General features: G+C 32.5%; 1 protein-coding gene and 1 long non-coding RNA gene across 2 annotated transcripts in view; one reads left to right on the top strand and one right to left on the bottom strand.

Annotated features, from left to right (window-relative positions):
* The window catches only part of LOC136851473 (uncharacterized), a 544852-nt gene that overhangs the window by 304286 nt on the left and 223066 nt on the right, over nt 1-17500 (bottom strand). The gene's annotated exons all lie outside the window — the stretch shown is intronic.
* The window catches only part of LOC136851468 (paired box protein Pax-7-like), a 116766-nt gene continuing 102067 nt past the window's right edge, over nt 2802-17500 (top strand). The window contains exon 1 of the mRNA XM_067125571.1: nt 2802-3107. Within this exon, the coding sequence (XP_066981672.1) occupies nt 3041-3107 (67 nt within the window). The 5' untranslated portion in view covers nt 2802-3040. The remainder of the gene's footprint in view (nt 3108-17500) is intronic.

Genomic DNA, 17500 nt, shown 5'->3' with positions numbered 1-17500 from the left:
CAATCTTTACTTCTAGGTACAATTAACAGAAAGGGTCACAATCTTTACTTCCAGGTAAAATTAACAGAAAAGATCACAATCTTTCATTCTAGGTAAAATTAACAGAAAAGATCACAATCTTTCATTCTGGGTAAAATTAACAGAAAAGATCATAATCTTTAATTCTACGTAAAATTAACAGAAAAGGTCACAATCTTTCATTCTGGGTAAAATTAACAGAAAAGGTTACAATCTTACATTCCAGGTAAAATTAACAGAAAAGGTCACAATCTGTAATTCTAGGTAAAATTAACAGAAAAGGTCACAATCTTTAAATCTAGGTAAAATTAACAGAAAGGGTCACAATCTTTAATTCTAGGTAAAATTAACCAAAAAAAGGTCACAATCTTTACTTCTAAATAAAATTAACCAGAAAATGTCACAATCTTTAATTCCAGGTAAAATTAACCAGAAAAGGTCACAATCTTTCATTCTAGGTAAAATTAACAGAAAAGGTCACAATCTTCAAATCCGGGTAAAATTAACAAGAAAAGGTCACAATCTTTCATTCTAGGTAAAATTAACAGAAAACGTCACAATCTTTCATTCTAGATAAAATTAACAGAAAAGGTCACAATCTTTAAATCTAGGTAAAATTAACAGAAAAGGTCACAATCTTTAATTCTGGGTAAAATTAACAGAAAAGGTCACAATCTTTAATTCTAGGTAAAATTAACAGAAAAGGTCACAATCTTTAATTCTAGGTAAAATTAACAGAAAAGGTCACAATCTCCAACTCTAGATAAAATCAACAGAAAAGGTCACAATCTTTAATTCTAGGGAAAATTAACCAGAAACGGCCACATGTTTATCTAATAGGCGCCGGTACAGGTAAAAATATTTCCACCTGTCTGCTTAGGTATTTATGACTCACTGGAGTTTAATTCCAGGTGTGCACATACCCAGGTGTTGGAAATACCCCTGATATACCCTCATATATAAAACGCAACTGATTAGCCTACACAGAACCGATTTCTTAACATTTTAAGGGACATGGACCATTTCCTCTCGTGTTTCTGAATATTATTTACTTAATTATCTGTTTTATCATTTATTTTTAATTCTATTTTTGTTATCCCTCGCTCTCTTCTTCGCATATAGCATTCTGTTCCGTGGAAGATTTGCGTTCTATATTAATGGTCTTCCAAGTACTTTTCATAAGAATTATTGCACAAATTGAATAATAATAGTTAACGTTAGAGTATACTTGCAACTATTAAAAAACTGGTAACTTATCCAAAGCAATTTCCTAAAGGTAAGAAGAGTTAAGATAAAATGGTTATAATACCGTCTCAATTCGTGCAATTATTTCAACTTTTAAAAACTGCTCGTACAAAAAATTAAATTCTCGAAGTGTAAAAGTATTTTATCCATCTAATAATAGAAAATGATACTATCTATAAAGACAATTCTATGTAGGTCAAAAGGCTCAAGATAAAATTTTGTCAAAAATATGAGGAAAGATCTGAAATTATTCTGACTGAAAATCAAGTCGTCACTTTGTAAGAAAGTCTCATTCCTGTCGACATGTAAGTGACTCTTTGGACCACCTATTACCCAGATCAGTTTTCTCTTGAAGTCCACATTGTACCAGCCAAAAATTCCTGGCAAATTCCACCACTTAATTTGACCACAAGCAGTAATAAAGTAGCTAAGGTGGTGTACGTTGTAGCTTTAAGTAATGGCTTGAAAACCATGACCCCTTCCATTAAGGCTTATATAAAACCTCCGCATTTTGAAATACAGGTTTTGAGGAGAGAGACTTATATGAGATTTTTGCGGTCTGTAGATGAGAGGAAGATTCTCCTTTGATGATCTCGTCTAAAAACGAGATGATAATACTAACATCATCTCGACAACAAAGTTTCCTCTTCAGCGGCAAAACCAATAAACAATTTTCCCTGCTTAATGTGCGGGTTTTGCGGTAAATTCTAGGGGCACCATTCGTCATGGGTCTAAGGGCCCCCTCCCAACTCCCCCATCCCATATAATATTTCTTCTACGGGGGGATATGGTGGGAGTAGGGGGTTGTTGAGGGAGAGAACAGAACTGCTATTTACCCGGTAGAAAATATTCTTTTCATTGCGCTTAACTGCCGTTGTTTCCGCAAAAACATCCTCCGGGCTAGAAAGACACCCCCGCCGTTGCCATACCTATTCCCATAGGCCCATCTCATCCTGACCCCGAGAATAGGCCGACAGCAGAAGCCTCGGAAGGAGTCATTTCTGGCTCCGCCCACCTCGTCAAAATGTTTATGGAACATGCTGGACTGACGGAGAGGCTCCGCCCCTCCGGGTGCAAGACGGCCAATCAGCGGACCGGATTTCCTCCGGCCAGTGGGAGGGGGAAATGAGGAAGCATCTGCCAATCAACGTCGAGCTTACGGTTCCTGCAAAGCGAGGGGGCGTTCCCCTGTCGCAGGACGGAGGGTGTGAAGTTGATCTTATTAGTTGTGAAGTGTTGCTTGTTGACAGACCACGTGGTGGTGGTGCTCGTCTCTTCCAGTGCCGTTCGCGAGAGGAGGTTTTGAAAAAGAGACACTGCGTCCCGCGATCTTTCGACAGTGGCCCGCCCCCTTCGCGTCACGAAAAGTGACGGCAAAACAAAAAAAAAGCTTGTTGTTCGAACAGTCTGCAGGGAAGGTTTTAAAACCTTAAGTGCCTTTGAAAGCTAAAACAAACGTCCCATGGGGAGATAAATTAAGCAGCCGATTCCACCGACATATCACGATCGATTCTGACCCGACCGTAACGTAACGTACCGACTCGCTCGTCCGACACGTTCTCTCAGTCCGTCACTCCCGCGTCCACTAGTCCCGTCCGTGCTAACGTTAGTTAGTGCACGAAAAACCTTTTACATAAAAAAACTCGTTTTCCTCATTTCCCGTCCGTCTGAGAAAAAAATAAAACCCTCCTGACGAAGAAGACGGTCCATATCCTCGCTGGAGTGGGTTTATCGGCCGCTGGGCACGACCAATGACCGTCTTCTGACTGGACGAGAAATGACAGTTACCGGATCGGCGATGATGCAAACTATGCAGCCGTGTTTTGTGGGATATCCATTTCAAGGTGAGGTTTTTATTTCCAATAAGTTCGTGTTCTTTTTTTTTTTTATTGAAATCGCTTCAGTCGTCGTGGATAATTTAATAAATTAGTTGTTTCCTGTTAAAAATCTTTACAAGCTTTTTTCCGTAAATGATAAATTTTTTAACATTTCAGCCTCTGGCTTAACCATTAGTGGGGGGATATCCATTTCAAGGTGAGGTTTTTATTTCCAATAAGTTCGTGTTTTTTTTTTTTTTTTTCATTGAAATCGCTTCAGTTGTCGTGGATAATTTAATAAATTAGTTGTTTCCTGTTAAAAATCTTTACAAGGTTTTTTTCCTGTAAATGATATATTTTTTAACATTTCAGCCTCTGGCTTAACCAATAGTGGGTTATTTGAACAGTTATGGTACTCCTAAGCATTTCCAAACTCGTTTGCATTTCCAAATATTTCTTTCATGTAGTCACGAACTAGCTTGAGTTATTCTGGATAACTTTGGGAAATGAATGTAAATATTTCCTTATTCCTGCAAATAGTTCATTGTTTATCTAAATAAGTTTCGGATATGTACGTAAATATTACTTGAAATATAGCCCTATCTGTAAATACCTCATAGTTATTCTGGGTAAGTTTGGGCAATGTATGTAAATATTACTGTATATAACCATTTCCCCGAGATATTTTCATTTTGATAAAAAAAAAAAATTCACTCAGTCATTAGGATAATTTTGGGCAATGCCTCCAAGTGATACTGTCATATTTCCACCAAAGAATCTTGATTAAAATACACAGTATTCTTTTCTACCTTCACAAATAAGATTCTGGTGAATTAAGGTAATGCAATACATAGTTTCACTCACTGATGACAAACATGGGCAATATATACGACGGAACTCTATAAATTTTCATAAATAATATATTCTTCAGTGGCCTGTCTGCTTTCATTTGTTTACTGCTTGCTATTTACTTGCAAATTTTCTTACGTGATGCTGTAACCTTTTCAACTTGTAAAATTTAACTATTTTTGTCCGTGTCACCCAATGCTTACGCTTGTTTTTAAACGAACGAGTCATTTTAGTTTATTTTCTTTCAGTTTGTGCAATAAACGTATAACTCTGATAGCTATAAAAGAATTTTCCCTATCTGATAAATTCATGTATTATTATTATTATTATTATTTATTATTATTACTATTATATTATTATTACTGAAGAGGAGAATCGAGCAGGTTCTGGAAAGCTCTCGTTTTGTATATATATTTCTAGTATATATTTACACATACACCACTGTGGATTTCTTCACCATTATTATTATTATTATTATTATTATTATTATTATTATTACTATTATTATTATTATTAAACAAATATGTATATGGGCCTAAATAAATTATCACTAGCGCTCAAACCAAGCACCGTTAGCTTTAAACGAGCTATATGGCATCACGGGGTCATATTCCTAGGACAGCTCTTACAAACAAAAAAAAATCCACCACAATACAGAATGCGAGTAGGTGAAAAGAGCGACGAAGAGAAGGATAGAAGAACGAACAAAAGAATAAGGAAATATTGATAGATGAAAACAGTAACATCAATCAGTCAAATTATGATAATTGTAATATGGCCTCATAACTGTATTAAGAATTTTCTAACATTATCTTGGCCAAACAGAATTTCCGTCAAGAGAGCAAATAAATAATGATAAATTAAGAGAGTAATATTAGCATGTAAAATTACGGCAACTGTGATATGACTAATTGTATTAAGAATATATTTTTAATTTAATATTCAGTTACTACTATTCTTACTCTTACATAATTCCTAATAGTAGGGCGATAAGCAAATTACAAAAGAAAGAACGAAAGCGCAAATAAACACTGATAAATGAAAAGAGTGATATTAATCAGTCGAATTATGGCAATGGTGATGTGGCTTCATAATTGGATTAATAATCTAATCTTGAAACTCAATTAATACTTGGTTACTATTATTCTTACTTGAATAAAATTCCTAAGATTACCTTGTTCAAAGAGAACTGCCGTACTCTTATATAATTCGTAAGATTACCTTGTTCAAAGAGAATTGCTCTTATATAATTCGTAAGATTACCTTGTTCAAAGAGAATTGCTCTTATATAATTCGTAAGATTACTTTGTTCAAAGAGAATTACTCTTATATAATTCGTAAGATTGCTTTGTTCAAAGAGAATTACTCTTATATAATTCCTAAGATTGCTTTGTTCAAAGAGAATTACCGTACTCTTATATAATTCGTAAGAATACCTTGTTCAAAGATAATTACTCTTATATAATTCCTAAGATTACTTTGTTCAAAGCGAATTACTCATAAAATTCTTAAGATTACTTTGTTCAAAGAGAATTACCGTACTCTTATATAATTCCTAAGATTACCTTGGTCGAAGAGAATTACCGTTAAGTGGAAAGAGCGATAAACAGAGGATAGAGGAACTGCCAGAATGGCAAAGAACTAGTGATAAATCAAAAGAGTAATACTAACCTAGAAAAAAATTTAGGCAATAGTATATGGCTTAATAACTGTATGAAGAAAATAATTTAAGCTCATTTAACTGAGTTTCTCTTATTCTTACTTATATAATCCCCAAAATAAGAGCGATAAGCAATGTACAGAGGAAATAACAGAAGAGCAAAGAAACAGTGATAAATGAAGAATAATATTAGTCAGCACAATTATGGCAACTGGCAATTGTGATATGGCTTCATAACTGTACTAAGAAAATAAGTTTAATTCCTAAGATTACTCTGGTCACTCCAAAAATACTAGAAATATCTCTAGAGAATCCTCTGTGGTATCTCTTCATCGACGGCAAACTGCTAATTCAATTTCGACATTCAAATGACTTTGAACGTACGTTTATTTATTTATTATTATATTATTATTATTATTATTATTATTATTATTATTATTATTATTATTATTATTATTATTATTATTATTATTACCTGTAAACATATCTTCGTTATGAAGATCTATACTCTTTTTTTCGGCTCTCCCTTCCTCCCTCCCATTCACTCTCCTAACCCCCTTCCTCCCTTTTCCTACATGTCTTGTTTCCCTCGGGTATGGGCAAGACAAGGGTATTACGGTCGTTTCAACGACCTCGCATAAAAAAAGGGTCATTTCTCGCGGGCATATTTTTTGGTCCAATACGTAAAATTACCTTTTCGCAAAAAAAAAAAAAAAAAAAAGCATTTGCGCTTAAAAACCTATATTAAATTATGCCAGTCCGCCCCAGTGACCAAGACACCTGTAACGCCAATTAATTTACAATCAATCAATCAGTCATATTTATAGACTGTCTCCTGCTGTTATATACTGCCTACAGTGTTCCTTCCGTAACTTTATGTAGGATCTTTGAGGTGGCCTGTCTCCCCTAGCTGCTATGCCGTCTGCCTTTTACATTTCATCTGCTGTCTATGGTTTCTTTCAACCTGGCTGTCCAACTTCTTTAACTTTATCTTTCCGTAATTATTAACAGTTATGAAAGAACGAATCAATAAGCCCAGTCGTATGAATCTTGAAATAATAATAATAATAATAATAATAATAATAATAATAATAATAATAATAATAATAATAATAATAATAATAATATGTTGCTTCAAAAGGAAAGCATTTTCTTACGAAACAGCAGAATCATAACCAATTAAATATAAAAATATTTCTAATATTTTTCTGCGATCTTATATCTAGGTATGATCGCTGACTTGGATCTCAGAGCATCTTGATTTTAATCTAAACATTATATGTAATTTACTTTTGAGGTGGTTTGGTCGCGTGGAGAGAATATAAAGTCTGAGAAGTGTTAGGTCCTGTGAGGAAGGTAATAGACAGTTTCATGTAGACTACATTTATGAATTCATTTTTATTATTAATTTTTTATAAACATTCTAAGGCGTTTGAAGTCCTGATGTCAACCTAAAAATTAAATTTAATTTCATTCCGAGTGGTTTGGTCGCGTGGAGAGATTATATAGTCTGAGAAGTGTGAGGTCCTGTGGGGAAGGTTACAGGCAGTTTCATGTACCATAAATTTCTACATTAATTTTTGTAATAATTTCTAGACAATTTCATTTAGCTTACATTTCTACATTACTTTTGTAATAATTTCTAGACAAGTTCATGTACCAAACATTTCTACATTAATTTTTAAAATAATTTTTATGATTAATTTCTTATTAATCATTCTAGGGCCTTTGAGAATTACCGCACAAATGTCGTCATCATTTTTAAAATACCGTAAACACGTTTCTACATTAATTTTCAAAATAATTTTAATGATTAATTTCTTATTAATCATTCGAATGCCTTTCAGAATTATCACACAAATGTCATCATTTTTAAAATGCCGTAAAACCCGTAAAACCAGAAAGTACATTTATACCTGTGGCGGAAAGTATCATCGATTCTCTCTTATTCAATTTGAATCCAGTGAATAAATTGAGCTGAGTGACTGCGGCGTCTGGAACTTCATGAATAATCTATACATTCACAATACATTATACATGAATTTCGACACATGGTTTAAAAATATATATTATAAAATCATCTTCGGTTAGATTTTCTATAACCTCATCTTTAATCTGGAGAGGCGCTCATTCTAATAGAGAGTATATTTATAATTCAAGTTTATTTCATTGATTCTGGGCCGAGTTTGGTTTATATGCGAAATAAAATTAAATTTATATTAATTTGGTTTGGTTACAATTCATTATTATTATTATTATTTGGTTTATAGCGAAATACAATTAAGTTTAAATTAATTAGGCTTGGTTACTATTCATTATTTTATTATTATTTTATTATTATTATTATTATTATTATTATTATTATTATTATTATTATTATTATTATTATTATAGAGGCGAGAACCCTACTGAAGGAATTAAAAAAAGCTAATGATATCATTAACAGTATTATTATTATTATTATTATTATTATTATTATTAACTCAGGTTCTTTACATTTATGTATCCATATATATATATATATATATATATATATATATATATATATATATATATATATATATATATATATATATATATGTGTGTGTGTGTGTTCAAACGTGACTATACCATGCATATGTGTGTTCTTCAATCACCAGCAAGTCAGTTTTCTTGAAATGCTCGGAAGAACACGCCATTCCTGAAAATCCGTCATATTACTTCCCACTCATGAAATGGCTCTTATCCCTACTTCACACCTCGCACCGTTTTAACCTATTATGTGTATAATAAATCCGATCCTTTTCTTCTGTTCATTTACTCTCATTGTTTATTACGCAAATCCATTATTTCCTCAGACTTCATTACGTTGTTTCTCTTTTCATATTTCTGGTTTCTCTTTTGCTTTATTGTGGTTTATTGCCCCCGTTATCAGCAGTTGTTTATTACCTTTCTCCTGTTATTATTCTGTTGTTCATTTCAGCCGTTTTTCAGATGTGGAGAGTCCACACAATTTCCGTAAAATATAGACTGCATTCTATTCGGTCTCATTATTATTATTATTGTTATTATTATTATTATTATTATTATTATTATTATTATTATTATTATTATTATTATTATTATTATTATTATTATTATTATTATTATTATTATTAAGAGGATACTGATGACGTCAAAAATGATATATCATTTTTATTCTTGCCATTATTTTTAGGTATGATGAATAATGTGAATAATGATATGACATTATTATAATTATTATTATTATTATTATTATTATTATTATTATTAAATTATAAAAATAAGCACAAAAATGCTATTAAGTTGCGATAACAGCAATCTTCTACTGAACAGAATATATATATATATATATATATATATATATATATATATATATATATATATATATATATATATATATATATATATATATATATATATATATATATATATAAACCAATATATTAAATATTCAAAAATAATCCCGACAGTGATTTAAATATCTGATTCATCATTACTGGTCTTTGTGTGTTTGTCTTCAAGATTAGCGATGCTATTAGAAAAATAATGCTATAATATTATTATGGAATTGCAATGTTTATTACCAAAATTACGTTGTTATTATGGAATTGCAATGTCATTAACATGCCATGGCCATTAATCTTTATTTGTTCCAGTGCATAGCTTTGCGTCATATTAATTAATTAGTTAAATGTTATTTAGTATCAAAGATTCTGGTATGTTATCAATATTAGTATGATAAATCTTTTCACATATTTATTTGTTTTTTTTATTAGGTCAATTGCATTTACTTGTTTTGTACGTGTTCAATTTTATGTACTTGTTAATTTCATGTTTATTTTACTATACTTCTTAGCCTTGTCATTGTTTTTTATTTGTTTTCACATTTTGGCAAGATAATACTAATGCTACTTCTAATAATAATAATAATAATAATAATAATAATAATAATAATAATAATAATAATAATAATAATAATAATAATAATAATAATAATACCTTCCCTCATTCAGAATGCATTATCCGCCTACCGAGAAACTGAACTGAATTGAATACAGAATTTAGGCCAAAGGCCAAGCACTGGGAGCTATGAGGTCATTCAGCGCTGAAACAGAAATTGACAGTAAAAGGTTTGAAAGGTGTAACAGGAGGAAAACCTCAAAGCAGTTGCACTAGGAATCAATTGTTAGGAGAGGCTGGAACGTAAGATGGAAGAAAGAATATGAAAGGAGGTACAGTAAAAGGAACGAAAGGGGTTGCGGCTAGGGGGCGAAGGCACGCCGCAAAGAACCTCAAGTAATGCCTACAGTGCACCGCAAGAGGTGCATTGATGGTACTAAACCCCACCCCCCCTAGAAACTGAACAAACTATCCTTCCTTTTTCCTATTTAATTCTCTCTATTCCCTTTCCGCCTACCCATTTCTCTTCTTTCCCTCCCCTCCCATTTATTCCCATTCTGCTTCATCACCTATCCTCCCCCTTCTCCTCAACCACCCCCTTTTTTTTTTTTTACCCCGCCCACAAAACCACCCAAGACGGGATGGTAAATAAACCCAACTATAAGTAACTAACCATTTTGACGCCCCAAAGAGAGATAAGTTTCCCGTAATACCGTCTGACCCGCCGGGATGAATATTGTCGCTTCTGTGTGAGCGACAAGTCGGCGGTCGGTCTGTCGGCGTGGATGTCGCATTCTTCGTGTCGTTTCTTTGCCGGGGTCTTTATTCTTGTTTTTCGTTTCTTTAATTTAAATTTTTTTTTCGATTATTCGAATTTGTTTCTGTCGTTTCTTCGACGCTTTTCGTTGAAGTTTTATTTCTCACTGTTTCTGTTCTTTTTTTTTTTTTATTGTCGCATTTTCTGTCGTTTTATTTCTCACTGTTTCTATTCTTTTTTTGTTGTCGCATTTTCTGTCGTTTTATTTCTCATTCTTTCTGTTCTTCGTTTATTGTTCTTTTCTTCGTTTTATTTTGTTTCTGTTCTTCGTTTATTGTAGCATTTTCTGTCGTTTTATTTCTCATTCTTTCTGTTTGTCTTTTCATTTTTTTCTCAAATTTTTGTTCTGTTTTCGTTTTATTTCTCATTCTTTCTCTCATTTCTTTTTTATTTCTCATTCTTTCGATTCTTCGTTGTGTTCGTCGCATTTTCTGTCGTTTTGTTTCTCATTCTTTCTGTTCTTCCTTTTTTGTCGCATTTTCTGTCGTTTTATTTCCCACTGTTTCCGTTCTTCCCTTTTCGTCGCATTTTCTGTCGCTTTACTTCCCACTCTTTTGATTTTTCCTCTGTCCTCTCATTTTGCCCTTTGCATTCTTTTACTCCTACCTCTCCTCATTCTTCTTCTTCTCCTCTTCTCCCTACTTCCTCTTATCTCGCTCTTACTTCGTCTTCCTCTTGCTGTTTTTCTCTCTTTCCTCCTGCCATTTATTCATTCCTAATTTTACTCATTTTCATTTTACCTCATCTTTCATTTCTTCGTCTTTTCTCATCCTTCTTCTCATTTTTCTTTCTCGGTCTTATCATCTTTTTTCTATCATATTTTTGCATTCCTCTTCTCATTTATCTCTCATTTTTCATCTTCCTCATTCTGATCATCTTTCATTTCTCGCTCATTCTTCTCTCCGTCGCTTTCTTTAACCATTTCCATTTTCCCCATTTTCTTGTCTATTTTTTCACTTCCTATTTTTCCCATTAATGATTTGTTTTCTGTTTTCCTTATTTCCAGTCTCCCATCCACCAATTCTTTCCTCGTTTCAGCAATTTTATGACGGATTTCCTATTTGTTTTCGTTAATTTAAGTTTCTCTTCGTATTTTTTCTAAAATTACTTGTTCCCCCTTTTATTCTTTTATCACCTTCTCCCCACACATTCACATTCTGGTCACCATTCATCGCATTTTTATTTTTATTCTCTCGTTCACTTCCATTTTTCTACGATTATTATCAGTCTTCTCAAAAAATTCCTTTTTTTTTAAGAATCACAGAAAAAAGTATATTACATAACATAACATATATTATATTATATCATATCATAGTAAGTTATATTATATATTGATATTATATCACATTAAATTAACTTACATATAATATTTTACATTATATTATAAAATTGTGATTTAGGTAAACGTACACTATTTTAAGACTGATTTCGGTTGAAATAAAAATTGAAACTGCCCACACCTTCTGTTCTGTTAGAGCTCGATTTTCTAATTAACGACCAATTAGGGCCGTTTGGTATGAATGTCTGGTCAATTTGCATAACAGTATACAGAATACAGCTGTATCACTTTAACGTTCTCCGTTGTATTGCAACATAGGTACAAAATGTGAATATTATTTCTTCGTCAGATATTCACGTTGCTGAGAATCCATATTATTATTATTATTATTATTATTATTATTATTATTATTATTATTATTATTATTTATTATTATTATTATAAAAAAATCTCATAATCACATGAGTAACTTAAATGATAAGGAAATCCACAATGATGCAAGAGTAAATATATATATATATATATATATATATATTTATATATATATATATTGTGATATATATATATATATATTATTATTATACATTATTAACATTTGTGGATTTCTTCATATTATTATTATTATTATTATTATTATTATTATTATTTTATTATTATTATCATCTACTTTCATGCATGTCTGACATATCAGTCCGAAATTCAAGTAACTGCTTGTTCTTCAATTATTATTATTATTATTATTATTATTATTATTATTATTATTATTATTATTATTATTATTATTACGTATACGTAGACCCCTTTCGGCGCCATCATGCTCAACGGAGCCTAAGTGAAACGTGGCATAGAATCAACACAAAGATTTTCTACGGAAGGTCAACTCTACGGAGGATGGCCACCAGATTTCAGTTACGACTGGCGTTACTCTGTAACTAATACAGTATTCGTCAGAAATAAAATTGCACCCAGATTTGCAACTGCATTCCTCTCCAAGAATGAGAAACATGGGCGATTTCCCGACAGCAGAATGCAGTAAGCCTGAAAAATCAGTTATTCGAAGGTAGAGAAACTCTACATAAATTGAGTGCAGCTATTACATTTAACACTACATGTATGAAAGTGGGTCTATAAAATAATAATAATAATAATAATAATAATAATAATAATAATAATAATAATAATAATAATAATAATAATTTTTTAAGAAGAATAAGTAAGTACTTGAATTTCTGACTGATATATCAGACATGCATGAAACCAAATAATAATAATAATAATAATAATAATAACAATAATAATAATAATAATAATAATAATAATAATAATAATAATAATAATAATAATAATAATAATAATAATAATAATAATAATTTTTGAAGAAGAATAAATAAGTACTTGAATTTCTGACTGATATATCAGACATGCATGAAACCGATGATGATGATGATAATAATAATAATAATAATAATAATAATAATAATAATAATAATAATAATAAAAAACTTTTGAGGAAGAAAAAGTGAATAAGTAAGTACTTGGATTTCGGAGTGATATATCAGACATGCATGAATAATAATAATAATAATAATAATAATAATAATAATAATAATAATAATAATAATAATAATAATAATAATAATAATAACCAGGAGAGGAATAATTAGGTACTTGAATATAGCAGACATGTATGAAACTAGATGTCTCTCAAATTCTAAAAAGAAAGACGAAAATTATCCTCTGTAATACTTCGCTTCGTCTCAAACCTTTTGAAAAAGATTCTTTTTTCCCCGGAAACATCTCCAGAGGAACAATATTGGTCAAGGGACTTTCAGGTGTCCGTTTTTCTTGCCAGGTAACAACAGAAAAAAAAAAAAGAAATGAAAAGTTTCTAGGCTGAAGGGGAAAAAATCGTATTTTTTTTTTAAACGTACAGAGGCAAAGGAAAAATAATATCGATGCCTTTTCAATACGTCATTCAGGCAAACAGGCTTGGTAAAGGAAGGTTTAGGAGGTACGATTCTCTCTCTCTCTCTCTCTCTCTCTCTCTCTCTCTCTCTCTCTCTCTCTCTCTCTCTCTCTCTCCTATTAACTAGCTTCCATTTTTTACTACTTTCCTGGTACAAGGGTTATTTTGACTTCTAAAGAATCCTCTCTCTCTCTCTCTCTCTCTCTCTCTCTCTCTCTCTCTCTCTCTCTCTCTCTCTCTCTCTCTCTCTCAATATAAAATCAAAATAAATCAAAAGTGCCAAGGAAAGACAGTTTGAAAGAGACAGGAAAATAAACTCACTCACTCTCTCTCTCTCTCTCTCTCTCTCTCTCTCTCTCTCTCTCTCTCTCTCTCTCTCTCTCTATGAGGCATCGTCCTGTTGGTGGGAACAGTTTACCCTGTGTGGAAATATTTTTGCCCAAACAGTTGCTTGTTCGCCCGAGACTGCTTCTGATGATGGAAGCTAGCCACCTATTGGACGAACAGTCAACAGTTCAACAATGGAGAGTTTCCCCAGGGGAACAGTTATCCCCATGGGGAAACACTTCTGGCCAAACAGTTATCTGTTTGCCCAAAACTGCTTCAGAAGGTGGAAAAAAGTTAAGCATACCTTAGTTTAACCAGACCGCTGAACTGATTAGCAGCTCTCCTAGGACTGGCCCGAAGGATTAGACTTACTTTACGTGGCTAAGAACCAATTGGTTACCCAGCAACTGGGCCTACAGCTTATTGTGGAATCCGAACCACATTACACCTAGAAATGAATTTCTGTCACCAGAAATGAATTCCTCTAATTCTTCATTGGCCGGGCCGGAGACTCGAACGAGGAACTAAGTGGAAGCTAGCTACCCCTTGGGCGAACAAGTCCACAGTTTAGCCAGGAGAGTTTCCCCAGGGGGTCAACTGTTGGTGGGAACAGTTATCACCATGGGGAAACACTTCTGGCCAGTTACCTGTGTGTGTGTGTGTGTGTGTGTGTGTGTGTGTGTGTGTGTGTGTGTGTGTGTGTGTGTGTGGTAATATACAAAATACGTATACTTCCGAGCATGAACCACGGGAATAATACCTAAATCCCAAATAAAAAGACTCAGCTATTTGGCGTCAATCGCTCATAATATTCGTCTCAGTGTATTAATCTTTTACGAGAGCATATCGTTACTCATTCCAAAATTGACGCTGTAATATTTTTTCTTTTTTTTGCCAAAAATATATCGCGTCTAAATTATGGCGTCGATGAATGCCTTGTGGGAAAGAACAGGTGAGTACAAGACATTGGTATTACGGGAAGAAATATTTTCGGTATTATTTATGGTTTCAGCTGTAAGTTTCGGCCATCGGGAAAACCGGGGAATCGTGAAGAAGGAGTGGCAATGTTTGTTTACAGTTGGCTATCAAAATGTGGCCTGCTTCTTTCCGTATATTATACATACATATATATATATATATATATATATATATATATATATATATATATATATATATATATATATATATATATATATATATATATATATATATATACATGTGTATATATATACATATATATGTATATATTATTTATACATATATATATGTACATCTGTATATATATGTATAAGCGAATCCCAAAGGCAAATGACAGGCAGAAGTTCGGCACCTAAAATTCCGCTTGTCATTCTCCTGTGGGATTCGCTTATATAAAATGTGTATCTATTAGCCTTAAATATGTGCAGATATATTTTTTTTATTATAAGGCTCAATAAAAGAAACAAATTAATGTTGCTGTATGTCTTCCAATGGAAGACAATGGCTATGCATATTGGTCGAAATAAGTGGGTTATTCAGTTTCCTTCATTTCCTTATGAAACTTTTAAGAAAAATGTTAAACTGTTAGTATAATAAATATATATATATATATATATATATATATATATATATATATATATATATATATATATATACATCTCATATATATATATATATATATATATATATATATATATATATATATATATATATATATATATATATATATATAATATACATACATAAAACATTCAATCACTAACCATATGAGTTTACTCGCCCGATAAATCACGTGACCACAGAGCGCATACGACCTCCATCTTCAAACACAAAAACCAAATTTAAACCCGGATGAAAATTCGGATTCATCTATAAAAAAAAAAAAAAAATCTACCCGAAACCTGCCCTGCCTTGACCCATACCCAACCCGTCCTGAACATTCCGTCGATACCCATCGATTATTTTCGCAGACAGGCTGACTGACAGGTGGATCATATATTCCGCGTCCGAGGAAATATTTGCTCTGCATCATAATTATGAAAAATGGACGCGAGGCTTTCCAGCGGATAGGAGTCAGTCTCTTATGCAAACGTTCACACCTGCTCGCCTGTCACTTGGGGACATCTGGTGTCAGTGGACGATCCATTATGGCACGTTCAATAGGAAATTGAAACGTCATTAGCGGGGAGAGCTGAGGTCTTCATTAATTTATTCTCGGTATATATATTTTTTGGTGAGGATAAATACGATGAGCTTCCACGATAATATCGACTAAAAAATTGATTTTGTTACATTAATTGCTGTTGTTGTTTTTGTTTTGTTTTTGTTGTTGATGTTGACGTTTTCCATAATTTTGGAAAACTCTCTTTGAGATAAAATATTCTTCTTATAATTTTTAATGGTAGTGAGAGAACAAGTTTTCTTAGTATTTTGTCATGAAACAAAATCCTATTCTTTCAATTCTTTTATTAGTTGACTATGAAAGTTTTTTTTCCAAATTTTGTTAAATCGGCGATGATAAAAAATTATTTCCAAATTTTATTGATTGCAAAAATTCCCAATCTTTCACTCATTCCACTGACTGATAGAAAATCTGATTCCTTCAATTTTGTTTTAATCGATTTTAGTTTTCTGTACAGAAAACTATTCTGCTTGCATTGCCTCTCCGTCCGCACTTTTTCCCGTCCGCCCTCAGATTTTGAAAACTACTGAGGCTAGAGGGCTGCAAATTGTTATGTTGATCATCCACCCTCCGATCATCAAACATACCAAATTACAGCGCTCTGCCCTCAGTAGTTTTTATTTTATTTCAGGTTAAAGTTGGGCATAATCGTGCTTCAGGCAACGATATAGGATATGCCACCACCGGGCAGTGGTTAAAGTTTCATGGGCCGCGGCTCATGCAGCATTATACCGAGACCAGCGAAAAATACCTCGATTTACAGCGGCTTTGATTATACGGTGTAGCGGCTGTACTTGTTTATATAAAATCGCACTCTCCAAATTTTATATCGACTGTAAGCAAAATAATTCATAGACGGTCGAAATCATGATCACCATCGTTTATTAAAGAAACTGCAGTTTCGATCAGTCTTCTCCCAATGCTTTCAACGTCTAACAAAATCGTTTCTGGAAGTATGGAAGCCTTACCTAGTTGTCCGGCATTGTTCAATTATATTTTTTTTTTATAAGCCGTAAAAATAAGTAAGCTTGGAGTCGAAGATAAAAATAACGTCTATTGTAAAGATGGTATATATTTTAATGCTACATGCTTCAGGTCTTTCATTCAAACATTAAAGTTAATAATGAAACGGGAGTATGGCAAGAGATCGGCCAATTACTTAGAGATCTGCAACTTCAGAATTGTATTGTCTGCACCTTGCCCGATCTTCTGATCCAACCCAACAGATCTACATTTTCCCTGCTACCCAATAACCAAGCAACGTCAAATTCTGATCACTCTAAAACGATACCGGTTACGAACAAAAAAATGACAAAAAAAAAAAGTATAATATTAAAAAAAAATACTCAAGGCAGCACGAGTCTTCAAAAGGCGATAGAAATCCACGGTTCTATAACTGTAAAAATATATTTCGGAATAAATCTTTACAGAGAGCCTTCCAGTGCGGTACCTGTACGA

Source organism: Macrobrachium rosenbergii, chromosome 23 (assembly GCF_040412425.1).
Source record: "Macrobrachium rosenbergii isolate ZJJX-2024 chromosome 23, ASM4041242v1, whole genome shotgun sequence".
Lineage (NCBI taxonomy): Eukaryota > Metazoa > Arthropoda > Malacostraca > Decapoda > Palaemonidae > Macrobrachium > Macrobrachium rosenbergii.
Note: the sequence above shows the minus strand (reverse complement) of the source record. Positions and strands in the feature narration are given on the sequence as shown.